This window comes from Ixodes scapularis, unplaced genomic scaffold (genome assembly GCF_016920785.2).
Source record: "Ixodes scapularis isolate PalLabHiFi unplaced genomic scaffold, ASM1692078v2 PGA_scaffold49__6_contigs__length_1374808, whole genome shotgun sequence".
NCBI classification, from domain to species: Eukaryota; Metazoa; Arthropoda; class Arachnida; order Ixodida; family Ixodidae; genus Ixodes; species Ixodes scapularis.
The window spans coordinates 303,749-320,542 of record NW_024609878.1 but is presented as its reverse complement, the minus strand read 5'-3'; the positions used below and the strand labels follow the sequence as shown (position 1 = coordinate 320,542).

General features: G+C 44.9%; 1 protein-coding gene and 1 non-coding gene across 9 annotated transcripts in view; one reads left to right on the top strand and one right to left on the bottom strand.

The window, feature by feature from the left end:
- Window positions 1-11,893, bottom strand: part of LOC8035183 (transmembrane and coiled-coil domains protein 2) — a 36,992-nt gene extending 25,099 nt beyond the window's left edge. For 2 of the 7 annotated variants that reach the window (XM_029988249.4, XM_040499840.2), the window contains exons 1-2: window positions 11,370-11,509; window positions 2,673-2,886 (exon numbers count right to left, since the gene is read on the bottom strand). In XM_029988249.4, coding sequence (XP_029844109.2) covers window positions 2,673-2,870 — 198 coding nt within the window. In that variant the 5' untranslated portion in view covers window positions 2,871-2,886; window positions 11,370-11,509. Of the gene's footprint in view, window positions 1-1,057; window positions 1,154-2,672; window positions 2,887-11,369; window positions 11,510-11,591; window positions 11,724-11,781 lie in introns of those variants that run through there. The other 5 variants (XM_029988247.3, XM_029988250.3, XM_029988248.4 and 2 more) reach the window with 5 other exon arrangements.
- A 285-nt stretch (window positions 11,894-12,178) lies between these two features.
- Window positions 12,179-15,069, top strand: LOC8035184. 2 transcript variants are annotated; one of them, XR_006078186.1, is made up of 4 exons: window positions 12,179-12,464; window positions 13,535-13,589; window positions 14,826-14,896; window positions 14,983-15,069. It is a non-coding gene; the product is annotated as an uncharacterized LOC8035184 (transcript). The 2 variants fall into 2 exon arrangements; XR_006078185.1 differs by having other exon boundaries at window positions 12,179-13,459.
- The last annotated feature ends 1,725 nt before the right edge of the window (window positions 15,070-16,794 follow it).

The window sequence follows — 16,794 nt, the reverse complement described above, 5'->3', positions numbered from 1 at the left end:
AAAATTCTGCCAAACACATGAAAATAAGAGAAGAAAGTGCTGCAGCCTAGGGAAAAGGCTGGTGCACCAAGAGCCAAAACCAGAGGACAAAATGGAAGTGATGCTGGACACAGGGAGCCAGATGACAGACAACAATAATTGTGTATGTCTTTATGACACACAATCAGCTGCTCAGGCTGTTCAAACTTGTTTTCTTCGTGTAAACAGTAGAAGCAAGTTAAATCTTTTGGCAAAACGAAAAGCACAGTTAAGAGCAGCTCCAGAGGTATGACTTCTTTTCAACCAATCCTGGTTGCACTCTTCACATGAACAAAGCCATTACATGGAGGCATCTTCCTTACCAGACGTTGATAGTCTTTCTTTACTGCTTTGCTGCATCGCAGAAAAATGAAAAGTGCACTTGGGGAAAAGTTAATATGACTACGGTCTTTCCCAGGTTAGCTGTTATTAATTCCGAGAGTAAGTACCACAGGTCACTGATCCTTTACTCAAACTTAAACATTCTCCTAGCGTGCACAAAGTATGTGAAGACTTGAAGACTGAAACAGTAAAGCTCATCATAGAAGGCTTTTGATTTGTTTCACTGATAGATAGCCTATGCCATTGATTCATCGCTAAATCTTCCTTCCTAATGCTGATATGATAAAATGGCAACAAAATTTAATGGGCATTAAGTCTGTTTTTCCTGTCTATCAAAAGAGCATCAGATAATCAATCAGATGTCATTCATGTTATGAGAGTGCAAATTCCCATTGTCGCTTCCCTCATGCATTTGCTTATAGAAATATAACAGCCTGAAATTAAGTGTTTTGTGTACAAGTTAAAAGAACCTTCGCTCTGAAAATCTGAGATACTGCTCATTATAATCCAAGAGCTGGCTTTTGTTTAAGCAACTGAAGGCGACACAAGCAAGCAACGAGGCACTAGAAAACAGGGAAATCATACTACACATCGAGGGAAGTTAAGGGTCACAGCAAACAAGGACGTTAAGAACAAAATAAACGAGGCAGCAGAGGAACTGTCGTTATTTTTCCACTTCAACACACTTTCTCCCTACCATCTCTCCGATGCCGTGAGTGATTCGGGGAAGAAGACTTCACTGCCTGCTGAATGCTCAACACCCTTGACGGTAGCAGTTAGAGCTGCCCAACCGCTAGAAGAAAGAATGCTGAGTTGGTCGTTGCGCCATACCGCACAGGTGTCACATGCACCAATAATGAAAATGACGTTACAGTGACATTTGGCAATGCTTATCACACAAAACATATTTGCTTCCTGTGTCATGGTCAGCAAGAAATTTTACATAAGAATACAAAAAGTGGGGCGGTGGTAGAAAGGTGCCGTCTACCATATCTGAAGATAAAGTGTTTTTCTGTATTATGAATTGTTTTTTTATGGTGCAAACTCAACATACGTGAAATTACAATCGTGTGGCCTTTTCCTCTGTTGAAATATGACAAAGCATAGCGACATTGTGTCACAATATTTGGTTAAGTTTTCGTTTAGAAAAATGTCCATGCATGATCATAATTTTAGGTCTTCTGGGGTGCTTAGGGCACAGAGGTTGAGTTTGCACCATAAAAATATGATATCAAAATCCACTTTTGTACCTCTTTATATTCCAGCCAGCTAAAAACAAACAAAATCTAGAAAATTTACTAGATATGACATATATGCCTATAAACCCAAGATGATCTGGATTTGTCTCTCAGCAGTTAAAACTGATTTCTAGGGTTGAAACTATGCTCTGATGACAATTTCATAACCTATGGCAAAAATATGTAAAATACAAGATGTCCTATGCAGCTATTGTGAGGTAAGCTAGAACTTGACAGTTTCAATCAAGTAAGAAGCATAAAAATGAAATGATGGCCAGAAAACCTTACGTAGAGCAGATACACTAAGGCTTCGAACCTATATTAATTAAATGGCCAGTAAAATTTGGTTTTGCAACTTACTGCACTGTGATTTACTACCGAGAAAAAAAGAAGAACCTGTTTCGGGCAATCCATGGCGGAATTTGCAGATGGTGCCATAATGGTATTCGCCTACTCGTAAGTGCTGCCAACAGATGGCATAACGTGAAGTATGAGAGGATGCAGCGCCTTGTTCGTTCATCTTCATACAAGAAATGAAGGGATCTGGGGGATTTAAACACCTCTTTTCATATTTAGCTTAATAATAAAAAAAATATGGCACTTTGAAAATTGTACATCACAAAGACATGCACCGCGATGAGCAAGCGTGGTCAAAACTTTTGGAAGATTGTCTGCTAAGCTCAATGCTGCAGAGTCCTCGACGCTTACAACATCTTCTGACATTGTTTCCCTTTTGAACGAGGTAAGTTCATCCCTTGTTATTTTCACTCCAAGCTCCCATCTCCTGTAGTACCTCTGTAGTAAATCGCAGCATCATACTTCGAGGAACTGATGTTGTGCGGACCAACTGAAGGAGCGTACATGCTGTACAGTTCTGCCATACACTGATAATAACAGACAATATCTATGTTGAAACATGACACCTTAACATGAAGCAAGGGACATCGAACAATACAGCGTCCACGGCAAAAGAAAACATTTCTGATCCCTGGTTGTATCAGCACTGCGGCAAACCCAAAGCAGATGGGGTTGCAGAAATACAACAGGAGCATCAGAAACAGAACGAAAGCTCACCGCATTGCCGCTGTCTGGGTCACCAAACGTGTCCTCGCCATCAAGAGATCCGCCGGAGGAATTGTGGACTCGTAGAGAAGGGGTCGTGCTTCCATGGGCTTGCAGGGACGGGAGAGAGAGCGCGGACGTGGCACTTGCCTCGGCAGACGACGGCGTTAGGGCTCGGTTGGACAGGTGTGGGCTCTTTTTGCGCTTCATGGCAGGACCGTTGTGCCTAGGGTGGGCGATGAGGAGTGGCTGAATAACTAAGGTACTTTTTTAGTTGTTTACGCCTCGTCTCACTCTGTGAAATATGCAGTGAATGCAACAGGCATGACCTCGTAAAAGCACTTCCACTGTACGAGCATGTGAATTACAGAAGCATCTATTGAAACTGTATGCTTGTGCCTTTGATGGCTGCTTGCATGAAAGGGAGTGTAGAGGCAGCCCCTCGGTACTGTCACAATCACAAAATGTGTGCCAAATTGACAGTTTCAATTAATGCTTCATTATAATTCCTTTTTTTTTTTTTTTCCTTTGAAGAGGTGGGGGGGGGGGAGTTGATTCTGAAAGCACCCTCTGCCTACAACACAGCATAAATTTATTGCAGCCCACCTTGCACTGTGTATATGCGATAAGAGGTCAGTTCGTTTATAATTTCTAAAGGCGTAATGCTATTTTATCTGTCCACATAGTCCCCAGGTATAAAATGCAATAATACCGTATCTGTGATGTAACAGGGCCTCCAGCATCACCCACGCATGCCCGTACAAGATTAGCATGAAAATCAACTTCTTGCATTACCAGCCAAATTATAATGCAATTAAATGCAAAGGGGCAAGCGAGCTGGACAATAATGATGAAAATAATCCCTGGAGAAGGGGAACAAGAGGGACAAGGGACAAACATAAATCTCCAAACACAGCTAGGTGACTGGTGAGCGACCGAAAAAATCCGCCTGGTCCGGGTATCGAACCCCTTACAAGTGGAGCGCTCTACCAACTGAGCTAACCAGGGGTTAGATGTCAGTAGAGCAAACGGGTTTTATCAGCTGCCACCAGTCTAACACCAACAAGGGTGAAGCTTGCAATTTAATGTTATAATTATAATGCAATTAAATGCAAAGGGGCAAGCGAGCTGGACAATAATGATGAAAATAATCCCTGGAGAAGGGGAACAAGAGGGACAAGGGACAAACATAAATCTCCAAACACAGCTAGGTGACTGGTGAGTGACCGAAAATACTGTTTCTAGCCAATACGGCTAAAAACAGTATTCCCAGTTTGAATAATAAAAGATTAAAAAAAAAAAAAAAAAAGATGGACACGCTGGTGTAGTAGCTCCATAACAAACATGAGAAAAAAAAAATATTAAAAAAGGCAACAGCACATAGCTTTCTAATATACTGCGCTAAAATGCTTTGTGGCATCGGCCTTTTTTTTTTTTTCTGGTATTAGGTTTTTTTTATGGACTTTCGGTTTCGTTCATGATCCTAAAGGTTGTTCCCAATTTCCATCTCGAATATATTGTTATGCATACCTGTATGTATCATAAGAGCTCTGACTGCTCAGCTACATATTGTCTACAAGAAACAGCCTAGGTACACCTGGAATAGATGTAGCCTGTCCTGCATGTCCCTTTTAAACCTTGTTTTCTTAAGCATACATAAGCAGTTTGAACAGCAGCAATAATGATGGTCTTTTAAGAGTCTTTTAGGCACCATACAAGTGCAAAGAGGAAACGGGCTCCTTCCGTAGATATGATCACAACATTATTCAAACATTGCAATCACTAAAACGTGTGGATCAGACTCAGGTAGGTGCAAGGGCCACTCAATAATTCACTCATGATGACATAACCTGAGACATGAAGGGAAAAGAATATAAACATTAGAGGAAATAGACAACACTATCTATTAACCTCAGATTTTCTCTCTCTCAAGTTATGTCAACTTTTCACTAGTTTGCCCACAAGCTCACCCTTCTCTTGATTTACTCACACCTTAGTAATTAAAAACAATTCTTGGGTAGAATAATGTTTCCATTTATTTTTATTTAAATAACTTTTTAACTGAACAGTTCCATTCCACCTTAACTTTGAGGGGTGAATCCCTGGAAAAATAAAAGTACACTTCACATTGTTCATGCTAATCAGTAACTATAATGTTCAGATCTTCGTCAAAAGGAAAATCTTTTTCTAACAAAATTTTACAATTTTCTTCGCAGAACATGGATGCTAAAAGTCGGACCAAGACCCACTTCTGTTCAAGGTTACGAGAATTATTTTAAAAGAGGGGGGGGGGGGGGGGGGGGCTTATGGGTTATGCAGAACTCAAGACAATACTTTACAGTTAAAGGGGCCCTGCAATCATATTTAGGCGTCTACCTTTTTTGCGGTTTCCACGTCTCTTGGGGTTCGGGCAAGCCAGCGGGCACGGAGAGAGTAACTAAATATCACTGTATCATATTTCAACCGGACGACGCGGAAACCCCCTCCACCGACGGGGCGACCCGCGGTACCGAAAGCACGCGAAATGTGACGTTTTTGGTCCTGGGCTTACTACTGGTCAGAGCCGCTAAAAGCTTCTTTTTAGTCGAAATACAAAATATAAGTGGCGGAACCGTTTAAATTATATATAAAAATAGTTTTTGTTCAGTATTTTAGATCAGAAAAGAAACAAATGCCGTTTATAAAGTACGGAAACAAGAAATGATGCGTCGATATTCCCACCACCAAGCAGTGGAAAAGGCGGCGGATACTAGAAAGGAGTAGTGGGATCAGGCGCCGACACGGAAAGGTCCCGGATGTATGCGGCGGCACTGCGGTCGTTTACGGACTGGAGGATCCGACCGGCTCCGAGCGTTCCGAAGACCTTCAGCGAGCAGCTTTGTCTTGCGGTTTGGCCGTTTCGCGATATGGCAGCGCGAAGTGGCTCCCATTCTGAACTGATCTTTACCCCGTGTTTGCTGTCGTTTGTGGCCAACGAAGTGTTGTGTCGAATTAGTATTAAATCGCGCAGCAAATGCAATGAGAGCCGCTCCGGCTGCCCGCTGTATACCAGTGTTGCGGAATGGGCACCCCCATTCCATTCCAATTCCATTCCGGGGAATTGGAGTTTTCGATAATTCAATTCCTTTCAATTCCTTTCAATTCCTAGGAATGGAGACACTGGGCCCATTCCCACTCCTGGAATGGCTGAATCGTTCCATTCCATTCCTTTAATTCCTAAACGTAAAAATTGGCACTTGACAACTACATTGTGTTGCCGGCATAAGCAGCATAAAGCTGACATTATCAAATACAGAGACAATGGCCAAAAAAAAAAAAAAAGCCATATTCCTAAAAAAAAACACTGATTTTACTAAGCGGACCGCTGGTGGCACAAAGTGTTTACTTACAATGTACTGCAAACATTGAGAAAGCCCCTTGATATGTTCATGCTTGTTTAAGACATCGGTCTCGCGACCACGTGGCTCGCAACTAACAGCAAAACTTAAATCCACTCATTTTCTTTTCTTAACTCTTTTTGCATTTGACTTTTAGGACATACGCGGCCAGCGTGTTTGTTTGATAAGACCATAAAAATAGCCAGTTAGTGCGTGGAGCAGGAATCAGCTATATTACTGTATTCTTCAAATACAGCAACAGGGCTAGTACACTGCTGGAAGCGACTCCATGCACAGCGGCAAGAACACATCCTCTGACGAAATGCAACCTCTGCGGCGCAGCACGAGGGACTGTATAGATATAGACCATGTCACGAAACCTGTTTTAAAACGCATAAGTTCACGCTTGCTTTACAAATCTCGATAATTCTTATCATATTCAATTCAATTTTTGGCTGGTTCGCCTGCACTTTTCCACCCTTCGCATAGTCATTCTCTTGTTTCCTCTTCAGATGGCAAATAAAGTTCGATGATATACGCCGACTGCACCATGTATAGTTTCATTGCATAACTTTCAGCGTGCAGATTGTTTATTTTCTTCGCGACTCGAAAAATGTCTTCCACGATGCCATGACTCGATCTGTATATATCTTGTCTTCTCGTACGAATTGTGATGTTCCTCTTTGCGCTGATCGAGTGTCCGTTTCAGGCAGAAGACTGTACCAACCGATTCATTCTTCTACCTTGGTGTCGGTTGTTCGCGTGGTGGCGACGGATCGGGCAGTCAGCGTTGACAAAGCTCTTCACATCAAGATACAATTAACGGGGTAATACCGCACCGTTCGAATTGACATTCCCCGTGTTTCGTGAACAACACCGTCCAACTGACTTCTCACCGCCTAAACAGGGTCCAGGCCAAGGACCACGAATGCAGACCGGACAGCCGAGATGCGCGGAAGCCAAAACCTTAGTGGCAGCTAGCACCCAGCTCTCCTTCTCAGTTGCCCTCACAGCAACGATCGCGCCTCATCTGGCGCGGGACGGTCTTTCTGCAGGTCTAGTCAGTTCAATCACGCGACAAGAGCGGTGACGACAATCTACTTCACCTTACGATGGACCTCAACAGACAGCACGAGAGTCATCGAAACCAATCCAGTGCCTTCTGAGTGTCGCGTGACCCTGCAGTCCCGCTCACGGTGCTGGATTGCCTAGGGTGACTCGTAGCGTCCGCAGCAGTCCATCGCAAGGTGACACGAAGTATGCAGAGACTAAAGTCAAAGGAAATGAGCGGGAATCCGCTAGCTTGTTTGGAACCCCAACCCACTAAAGCATATAACACAAAAAACAAGCATCGGAACAAGGACCAAGTAAAAGGGGGACTTACACTACAAATGCAGTGTAAAAAAAAACAAGCCTCGGAGCAAAGCGCAAGAGGCGAAGAGGGAAGTGCATCTCGCTTTGTTTTAATGCCGAAGCAAACCCACATTTCGCACTTCAAAGGAGTGCGCACAAATGAACGTGGAAGGCAGCAGGGTTGGCTGCCTGCTAAACTACTCTCCTCGAGCTATAAGAAAACCAGTGTGTCGAACCGAAAAAAACACGGGTTCGGTTACGGTTCAGGTTCAGGTAAATTTATTTTGTTCCGGTTCGATTAATTCGATCCGCGAACCGGTTCGCGAACCGGTTCGGGGCGCTGAACCGGTTCGCGAACCGGTTAGGAAATTATAAATGACAAATTGTAACATCGAAATAAATTACAAATAAAATGTCTGAAATCAGCACATACGAAACGGGATACATCGTAGTGTAAGGCTCAGGGATTTCTACCAGGAATGGTTTCTTTATGTGCACTCAAAGGTTACCTCACCGACGTTTACGCATTCGGACTTCATCTAATTGGGTCCGACGCAGTAGCTGTAAAATCTGCGACCTCCTTACAAACCCACTTACAAGTAGAACTCGCTAACTATCCCACCACCTCGGCGTGTAAGCAATTGAAGGAACAGTGGGGAGAAAATACAGCTTTCTTTATTTGAACTAGCCTTCGGTAACTCAAATTAGACCCTGAAAGAAGTTTTCATTAAACAAAATACGGAATATGAAAAACACTTCACCGAACGCAATGCCAGAAGGACGTAATAGGATAAATATTAAAATAGAAGAGTTCGCTGTCTCACAAATATGTTAGCTTCTAAGTGCCTATACGAAACCGGATGCATTATTATCAAACTCCACAGCCTTTTCTTTTCTCATTCCGATGGAAGCAAGCTTCAAGAACTCGCGCGTTCTAGAAACGTGTTATGAAATGAGCACACAGCAGCATTTAGGATTTACGAGATTGTAGGAAAATGAAATCCCGTGACGCGATTTTTTATTTTTTATTTTTTTTTTTGCACAGCCTTCCAATTTTCTTTCTTCCGTGCAAGCCGCGACCAGCGCAATACTGGTTCCTATGTCAAGATTCATGGATGCAGCGTTTGTCAAGCTTCATGGATGCAGCGTTTACAATCCTAAGACTGAGTGGAGAAGAAAAATATGTAAGCGAGGTGTGTGTCAGTTGACGGCACTTAAAAAACAAATGGCATTGATAGCACATTCATTGTCAACAGCGCGTGGCCGAACCGTTTTGACATGAGCTGGTAACCGTTATTTTTTTTCCGGCTCAGTTCCGGTTCGGGTTCATCGCGATAACAATATAACGGTTCGGGTTCAGGTTCAGTTCCGGAAAAAATACCGGTTTGGTTCCGGTTTTTGGTTCGGTTCGGTTCTGGTTCGACACCCTGAAGAAAACAATACCTGATCATCTTTCGGCGGCGCCCGAGTGAACGAGTTATCAGAGCTCTGCGAGTTATGAGTCGCTTCCGCTCCCAGATCTTACTCTGTGCGCGCGCGTGCATTCTACAAACCGTCCCAACAACAACAAAAAAAACGTGACAAGAAGTACAATGTGGAGTTGTGCATGGCGGTTTCTTTCTTTGCCACCCCCTTTTCTTTTGCTTGATGCTTGGTTTCTTGTTTTGCTCTCGTGTAACACCATCGAAGCCCGATGCCTGCGCGTCCGTGAAAGACGCCACGTTACCCCCTTTCCCCCTTTGCTCTTTGATTTGACGCGTGTTTTTTATATTGCTTTTTTTTTTTCTTTTTTCGTATAAGTCTCCCGCTCATTTTATTTCTAAATAACTGACTTGCTGACTGGCTCGGTTTAGCTGACTGTAAACACACAGAAAAAATAATAATAATAAAAAAAAGAAGAACCGTGCCCCATTTCATTCCCATTCCATTCCGGGCAAAAGGCACCTAATTCCATTCCCATTCCGTTCCCCTCAACGTTTGGCCATTCCATTCCCATTCCATTCCGGGGTCGTGAAAATGCGGAATGATTCCGGAATCATTCCAACTCCGGTGTGGCAACTCCGCAACACTGCTTTATACAACCTATCCAGAACATGCTTTTCTGGCGCCCTCTCGCGCCGTCGACACGAAGTGCGGCAGCCGTGAGCGTTCGCTGTGCTCACTATCCCTCCTCTAGTTCACGGCCATTCAAGCAACCAAGAACGTCATAAAGGGAGGTTATTTTTTGCTTGTTTTTGTAATTTTAATTTGCCTCTAACTTAAAATAAAGCGAAATTCGAGAAAAGAAAAGTTTCATTAAGTTACTACGGTCAGTGCGCTCAGGTTCGGTGCAAATTAAAAGCCAGTAAAAAAGTGCTTGCAGGGCCCCTTTAACCTAGGAGAAGAGTTTATTCCCCAAAAATTTGGGATTAAAATTAATTTTATTTCTAAAAATTGTAAGCCCCCAGAATCAATAAAGAAAGGGCATGTTGATGCCAAAGCTGATTGTTTTAAAATAAACTTGAATCTCATTTTTTTACTTTTAGAACTAGCCTTTTGATACAGATAACTATGATTGATAAAGGCCCCTTCACCCTCTTGCAACCGAGTACGACCGAGAGAGTTTGAGACTTGTTAAAACCTCTTAAAATTTCTTAGGACGAGGGAACACACTGGCACTCTGGCACCATCTATGCGGTGACCCTGGAACTGCATTTCACAAGAGCGAAGGTTTTGTGGTATTTCCGAGGTCAAATATGCGTAATACCTATAAGAAAGGCTCGTTTATAACGTTGACAAAAGTTGTTCAAGCCAAGAAAGAAAGGATAATGCTCGAGAGAAATAGAAAATATGCCAGACCGCCAAGTTTACACTGCTACCCAATAGATGGCGCCAGTGTATCCTCTCGTAAGAGGTTTTAAGGAACCCAGGGGTGCTATGTTGCGCTTTTTGGACTCCCAGGAGACTAGGGAGAAGGAAGTGACGTCAACGACACAGCAAACGCAGATTGGGTGTTGATTTCATTTTCTTCTGTCAACATCCAATATGCGCTTGCTGTGTCGTTGACGTCACTTCCTTCTCCCTAGTCTCCTGGGAGTCCAAAAAGCGCAACATAGCACCCCAGTTTTAAGAGGTCGCAAGAGTGAACAGGCCTTAAGTAGTCTTCTGTCACCTGTTCCCCACTTATATTTGTGATACCAAATGCAAACACAACTGCCTGTTACACATAGCACTACAATCTATAGTAGGTCTATATCGTCTAATGGCATGACCTTCAGTCATAGGTAAATCACGACTTGCGTGAAATGAACCCTTTAAAGCTAGCTACATTTATGTCAGCTGAACAATAAGGGTCTCTACTATGTTTGCCAACTGAGTTTGAACAATAAACTATATTAAACAATAAGTGCCCCAGTCATAAACTGTTGATTCCTCTGAAAAACTAATCCTTTTGTGCATATTCAGTACTGCTTGTCATTGAGTTTCATGATGACAAAAGGAATAACTGACACGACCTCGCTTTCCACATCAAGGGTGGCAACTGAGTGATTTTGTCATATCTCAAAAAGAAAACAATGACAGATGGGCAAAGAAAACATTTTGTCTATCGTATTCACCTTTTCTTTTCTTCTTTTAACTCAGTTCTAGTATAGAAATCTTTCACACTACAGTTACCAGCTCTGTTTCCAGCACCAGACATATTATACAACTTGCTTTAAAATCTGCCAAATATTCCCCAATACCTGTGGCGTAAGCTGGTGCCTTTTAATCCCTGTGTATTGCGATTGCGAGTATCCATTCGCAGCTGCACCGACAGACTAGCTTCAAAATACTCTTTGCGGCCGAGAGAACAAGAAACACTGACACAATCACGTTTGGAGGCGGTACGAAAAAACGACATCACGACCACTGCTTCAACGATTCCGCGAACGCAGCTGGAGCCCCAGAAATTTCAGAAGACGAAGCATCAAGTTCATGGGGAATCCTCTTTCTCTCTCACCCTTTTACACGGTTTACATCGGCACATTTTTGGAAACGAACAACGTGATGGGTGTGTTTCTGGGTGCATCGCAGACACCCATAGTAAACACACGCCGAAGGAAAAAACAAAGTAAAACGGCAGAAACGGTGCACTACGCGGTTTTTGCCCGGCTCCAGTGACGTATCTCTTTAACACGCTTATCCAGAAGAGAAAAAATAGCAAGAATTCGGTATGACTCACAACGAAAGATGCGTGTGCCAGAGATATCCGAGGTACAAGGGTATTCGAAAAAAATAAAAATAAAATCCTCATAGCTCCGAGCGGAACCTCCGCCCGGCAGCGGTACTTGAGCGCAGCTCGGTGAGATTTTTTAGGCTAGTGGCATCCACGCTCGACGGGGAGGAAGTTTACAGAAGAAACGAGCTCTTACCTCGGAAATATACGTGATCGAACATGGAAAGGTTATTTACTGCACTTGTAGTGTATTTTTGTTGACAAACTTACGCAGCCATTACGCGCTAGGTAGGTATGTAGATAGATACATCGTAACCTTTTTCGACAAACTTTTTGAATTAGGCGATGACCAGAGCTGGAGATGACTTGCGTCCTCTAGCCATATTAATATATATGTTGTGCTGTTTTTGTGAGTAAGGTTTAAATTTTCAAATATGAATTCAAAATAATAGGTATATAAATTCAATTAAATTAAAATGTTGCTTTTATTAGTGTGTATTGATAACGTAACGTAGAAACGGGTTTGAAAAAGGACCAAAAAAAAGTCGCAAACGTCGTCGTCATATGGTGATCGTCATCAGCGTCAAGTTTCGTTTCACTTGTTGGCGACAATTTGACGCTTGTGAGCTGCTCGACTGAATGAACTGCAATACGGAGCTGTGTTGTGCTTCGAGGACCAGCCTGATCTTATTCGCAAGTTTCCCCGGAACCCCGTGTTGTGTCCGGCAACTTTCATCTTCGCGTGTGTGCTTAGCAGGCGCTTTCAAACATCGGTTGGCCGAGACCGTACCACTGCCTGCGACGCTCGAGTTCATTTTCGGTTTTCTCGCTGATCTTGCATTCCACGACTCCCTTCTCATAATCCGCGCACTCAGAAAGGTTCTACAGTTTCGCGGTTGTGTTCTTTGTGACCCTTCCTTTTTTCAGAGGTTGCTTTATGGTTGCAGTTACCTTTCCACTTACTTGAGCGGCGGGGTCCGTATCTGCACCTCTGAATGAAAAGTCTCGTCTAAAAGCTGGTTCCGCAAACGCGATTTATCTACTTAAGTTTTTGTGTATATTCTTGAGGTGTCTGTTGAGTGTGTTTCAGTATGTCTAGCCCTTACCTTTCCATTTTGAATCCTTGGATAACGCTTGAAATGGGATTGCCCGTTGTTGGCATTACACGTAAATTGTTCACATTAAAACCAGCTTGCTTGGAATATTTTGTTGTCTAATGAAGAAAATTATCTTCACTGTGTTCAGTAGAAACAAAAACAAAAAAAGAAACGCCCTTGTGCCGTTCTTTCTGTTACCTTTTAAACAAATTTATTATATGAGATTTTGTCACACACACCAAGCATTTCTGCTCAAGTTTACGCTGGTTTTAGGTTGGACACCCACGAGCCAGTGTTTATATGTCATAGTCTACACAATGATTGTGGTTCTTATGCCAACGTTTCAACTTGTTGAGTACAAAGCGAGCGTGTTTATCACAATATCCACCATAAGGAAGGTAACAAGGTTGCCTTCCTTATGATGAAATTCAACTTGCTTTGCGATTTTGTAATAATTTAAAAAATAAGGCGCCTTATGCACTTGCCATGGCAAGTGCATAAGGCACCTTATTTTTAAAATTATAGATCTGTGGCTGCTGTGCACATACATGCTTAACACCTATTATTTGAAATCTCATATTAGCAACACGGTATTAATGTTGACACGAGAGGGCGCCCATTGAGACGTTGCTCATTGAAGTCTCGGTCTGAGCCTTATTCAGCTATAAATTGCTATAAATTAGGCATTATTTCGTTTCAGTATAAAAAATGCGATAATGGAATGTTTAAAATTTTTTCGTTTTCCTCAGAACGTAAAAGGTCATTCATTATGTAGAGGTGAAAAGACCACCACATGTTGCTCTTTTCACCCGGTTGATCTTCGGCGACAATTGACATTTTCTATTTTTCCAGGTTCCATTTGCTGGAAAAACTCCCGGACAGTAGACTGAAGTTGTGAAGCCTCAAGGTCAAGCATCTCCTCCAGATCGATGCATCGTCTAATCAGCAACAAGGTCTTCCGCTGTTGGGCCTTCATCGAGGAAGATCCTTTATGTGTTTTGCTCATGGGCGTAAACAATGCTGGTGGCATGTGTCGCCTCTTTTGATTCATACCCCCTGAGAAACATTTTTTCGGTCCTTTATAAATTATTGATTGTTTGTTTTTAACCTTGCAATACTAAAAAAGAGCTGATAAAAAAAAACAAAAAAACTCAAAAGGTTTTGCAAGCAGTTTTTCAGTCGATTGTGTTATTGTTGACGGGACCTTATGTGATGTGCCTCTGATAGTGTTTTCATATTGCCATGCAGACCCTACCAGACATACAATACAATACATAAGGTGAAATTTTACCGAACGCCGAGGCCCTTCGCATACATACGAACTGTGCTAACGACGTCTAAATGTCGACTCTTCGAACGTCTCGCATTGATGAAGTGCTAGGGGCATTTAAAGTATTAGTCGGAGCTGCGTCACTATCGCAGGATTTCAAACGGAAGCCCATCTCATTTATCGGAGACGTGAGAGACGTGCCGTGCTCACGTCCGGCTCTTCGTCCGTTCCCGACTCGCCCAGGAACGCAAGGCATGAAAACAATTTATGCACCGTGCCATTCTTTTTGAGGTTCGGTGCAGCTCTACGGAGTTTAAGGCCAGTTCACAGATTTGCATTCTAGTGCAATCGACTGCGTCACAATCGCTTGTGGGTGCTTACAACGAGAGAACTCGTTTCCGCCTTTCATTGTATAGCTTCGGTACACTTCTGATATGTTTTACGCATCATGCTTTTGTCGTGTGCTCAAAATAATTCCAACAACGTTATAAGTGACCTTTTCTCGTAGATAGTTCATAGATTTGATCTTGCCAATACTGCAGAACCTTTGATTTGGTGAAAGGTTAGGAGCCCAGTGGAAGCTCCGCCTCCAACATGCGGTTGTTGCCTTCCGCCGGGCCTTGGCTGTGTGTGCGACGAAGTGTCATCAAAGGCAGTTAGCTTATACTCAAGATGGAGCGTCTATTAGGTGCTGAACCTGTCACCGATAGCTATACACAGATCAGAAGGGTTCATAAGAGGTCACAAGCAGTTACGGCGTAATCACACTCAAACGCAGATGTTCGAACAAGCCTTTAGACGGAGATGCATGTTTCGTTCCGGTCCGTTTTGCCATATCGGTGCATCCTCTCCTTTCTGGCGGCGCCATGACAGGAACCCAGCGCGTGCCTTCCCCGGACAAGGCGATGGTGAAGCGGGAGCCTCCCGACTGGGGCAAGCCCGAGGTGAGCTGCGCCACGTGCGGCATGGAGCTGATCACTGAGGACCAGCTTCTGAGGCACCGCTGTAATGTCATCCGCGGCCGCTACAGCTGCTCCTACTGCCGCTTTTCCTGCAACGACCGCCTGGAGCACACCCTGCACCACTCGCAACACCTCAGGGAGAGGCCTTTCAGGTGAGAGGGTCTTCTGGGCAGCTGGGAACGGGTGCTTCGGGCAAGTAGTGATCTGTAACCACCCCACCACCCCGTAATGAGTTGGACATGCACCAACACACCCTCATGCTGAGTTCGACACTTCCCAATGCACCCCCAGGTTGAGTTCGACACCCCAGCACACCCAAGCTGAACTCGACACTGACCCCCTCTCAACACACTTGAGGCTGTCTGACAGCCCCACCACACCCCAGGACAAGTTTGACATCCCCTCTCCCCCCCCACTATATCCCCAAGGTAAATCTGATACTCCCCCCCTCTCCCGAGTACCCCAGACTGAGTCTTGCCTTCCCCCCCAACACCTCCATGCTGTGTCTGACACCCGGCCCTGTCACTCCTCCATGCCGAATCTGGCACCCTAAGACACCCCCAGGCTGAATTTGACACTGCACTACTCAAGACACACCCTTCTCCAACACACCCCCTACCTGAGTCTGACAACCACAACACACCCCCAGCCTAAATCTGACCCCCCCCCCCCCCCCCGTACACACCCCAGGCTGGGTTTGGCATAGTCCCCCACAACACACCCCCATGCTGAGTTCACCCCCAACACACTATCGTGCTGTGTCTGGCACCCCATCGACCCCGAGGCTAGATCGGGTACTACACTCCCCACAGGACACTTGCCAGTCTAAGCCTGATACCCTCCCTCAACACAACCCCAGTCCGGGTCAGATGCCCCCAACCCAACCCTAGGTTAAGCCCGACACTCCCCAACACACCCACAGGCTGAGCCTAACACCCCCAGGCTGAGTTCGACACTCCCAACACACTGCCAGGCTGAGTTTGATATTGTCCCCCCCCCCCCCCCCCCCCTTTAACACACACCCAGTCTGAGTATGATACCCACAACACACCTTCAAGCTGAGTTCAACAAACCCCACACTGAGTTCGACACCTCCAGCCTGAATCTGACACTTCTCCCCAGCACACTCCCCAGGCTGGGTCTGGCATGCTGCCCCCAACACACCCCATCCTGAGTCCATCACCCCCAACACAGCCCCAAGCTCAGTCCGACACCGTCCCAACATACCCCCAAGCTGAATATGACACTGCAGTCCCCCAACACACAGTCTGACACCCTCCCCCAATCAAACCCCAGGCTGAGATTGACATCCCATCATACCTCCATGCTGAGTCTGACACCCGATACACCCCCAGGCTGAATCCAACACTGCACGCCCCCCAAGACACTTCTCGACCTAAGCCTGTCACCCTCCCCCAACGCAACCCTAGGCTGAGTCTGACACCCCCCACACCCCCCAGGCTGAGTCTGATGCCTCCTGCAGACCCTCAGGCTGAGTTTGACAACATCCCAGCATACCCCCAAGCTGAATCCTACACTGCACATCCCCTATACACACTCCAGCCTATGTCTGACACCCTTCCCCACTACAACCCCAGGCTGAGTTCGACACCCCCCCATCACACCCCTAGGCTGAGTTACCCAACATACCCCTAGGCATAGTCCAGTGCCCCCGACACCTCCCCCCCCCCCCCCCCCCAAGCTGAGTCTGACTCTCCCAAGCTGAATTTGACATTACCCAACACCTGCCGCCCCCCAACACACCCCGATACTGAGTTCAACACACCCCCAGGTTAAGTCCAACACCCCCAACACATTTCTAGGCTGAGTCCAACGCCCCCCCATGCACCGAGTTTGACACCCCCTCCTCAACACCTCTC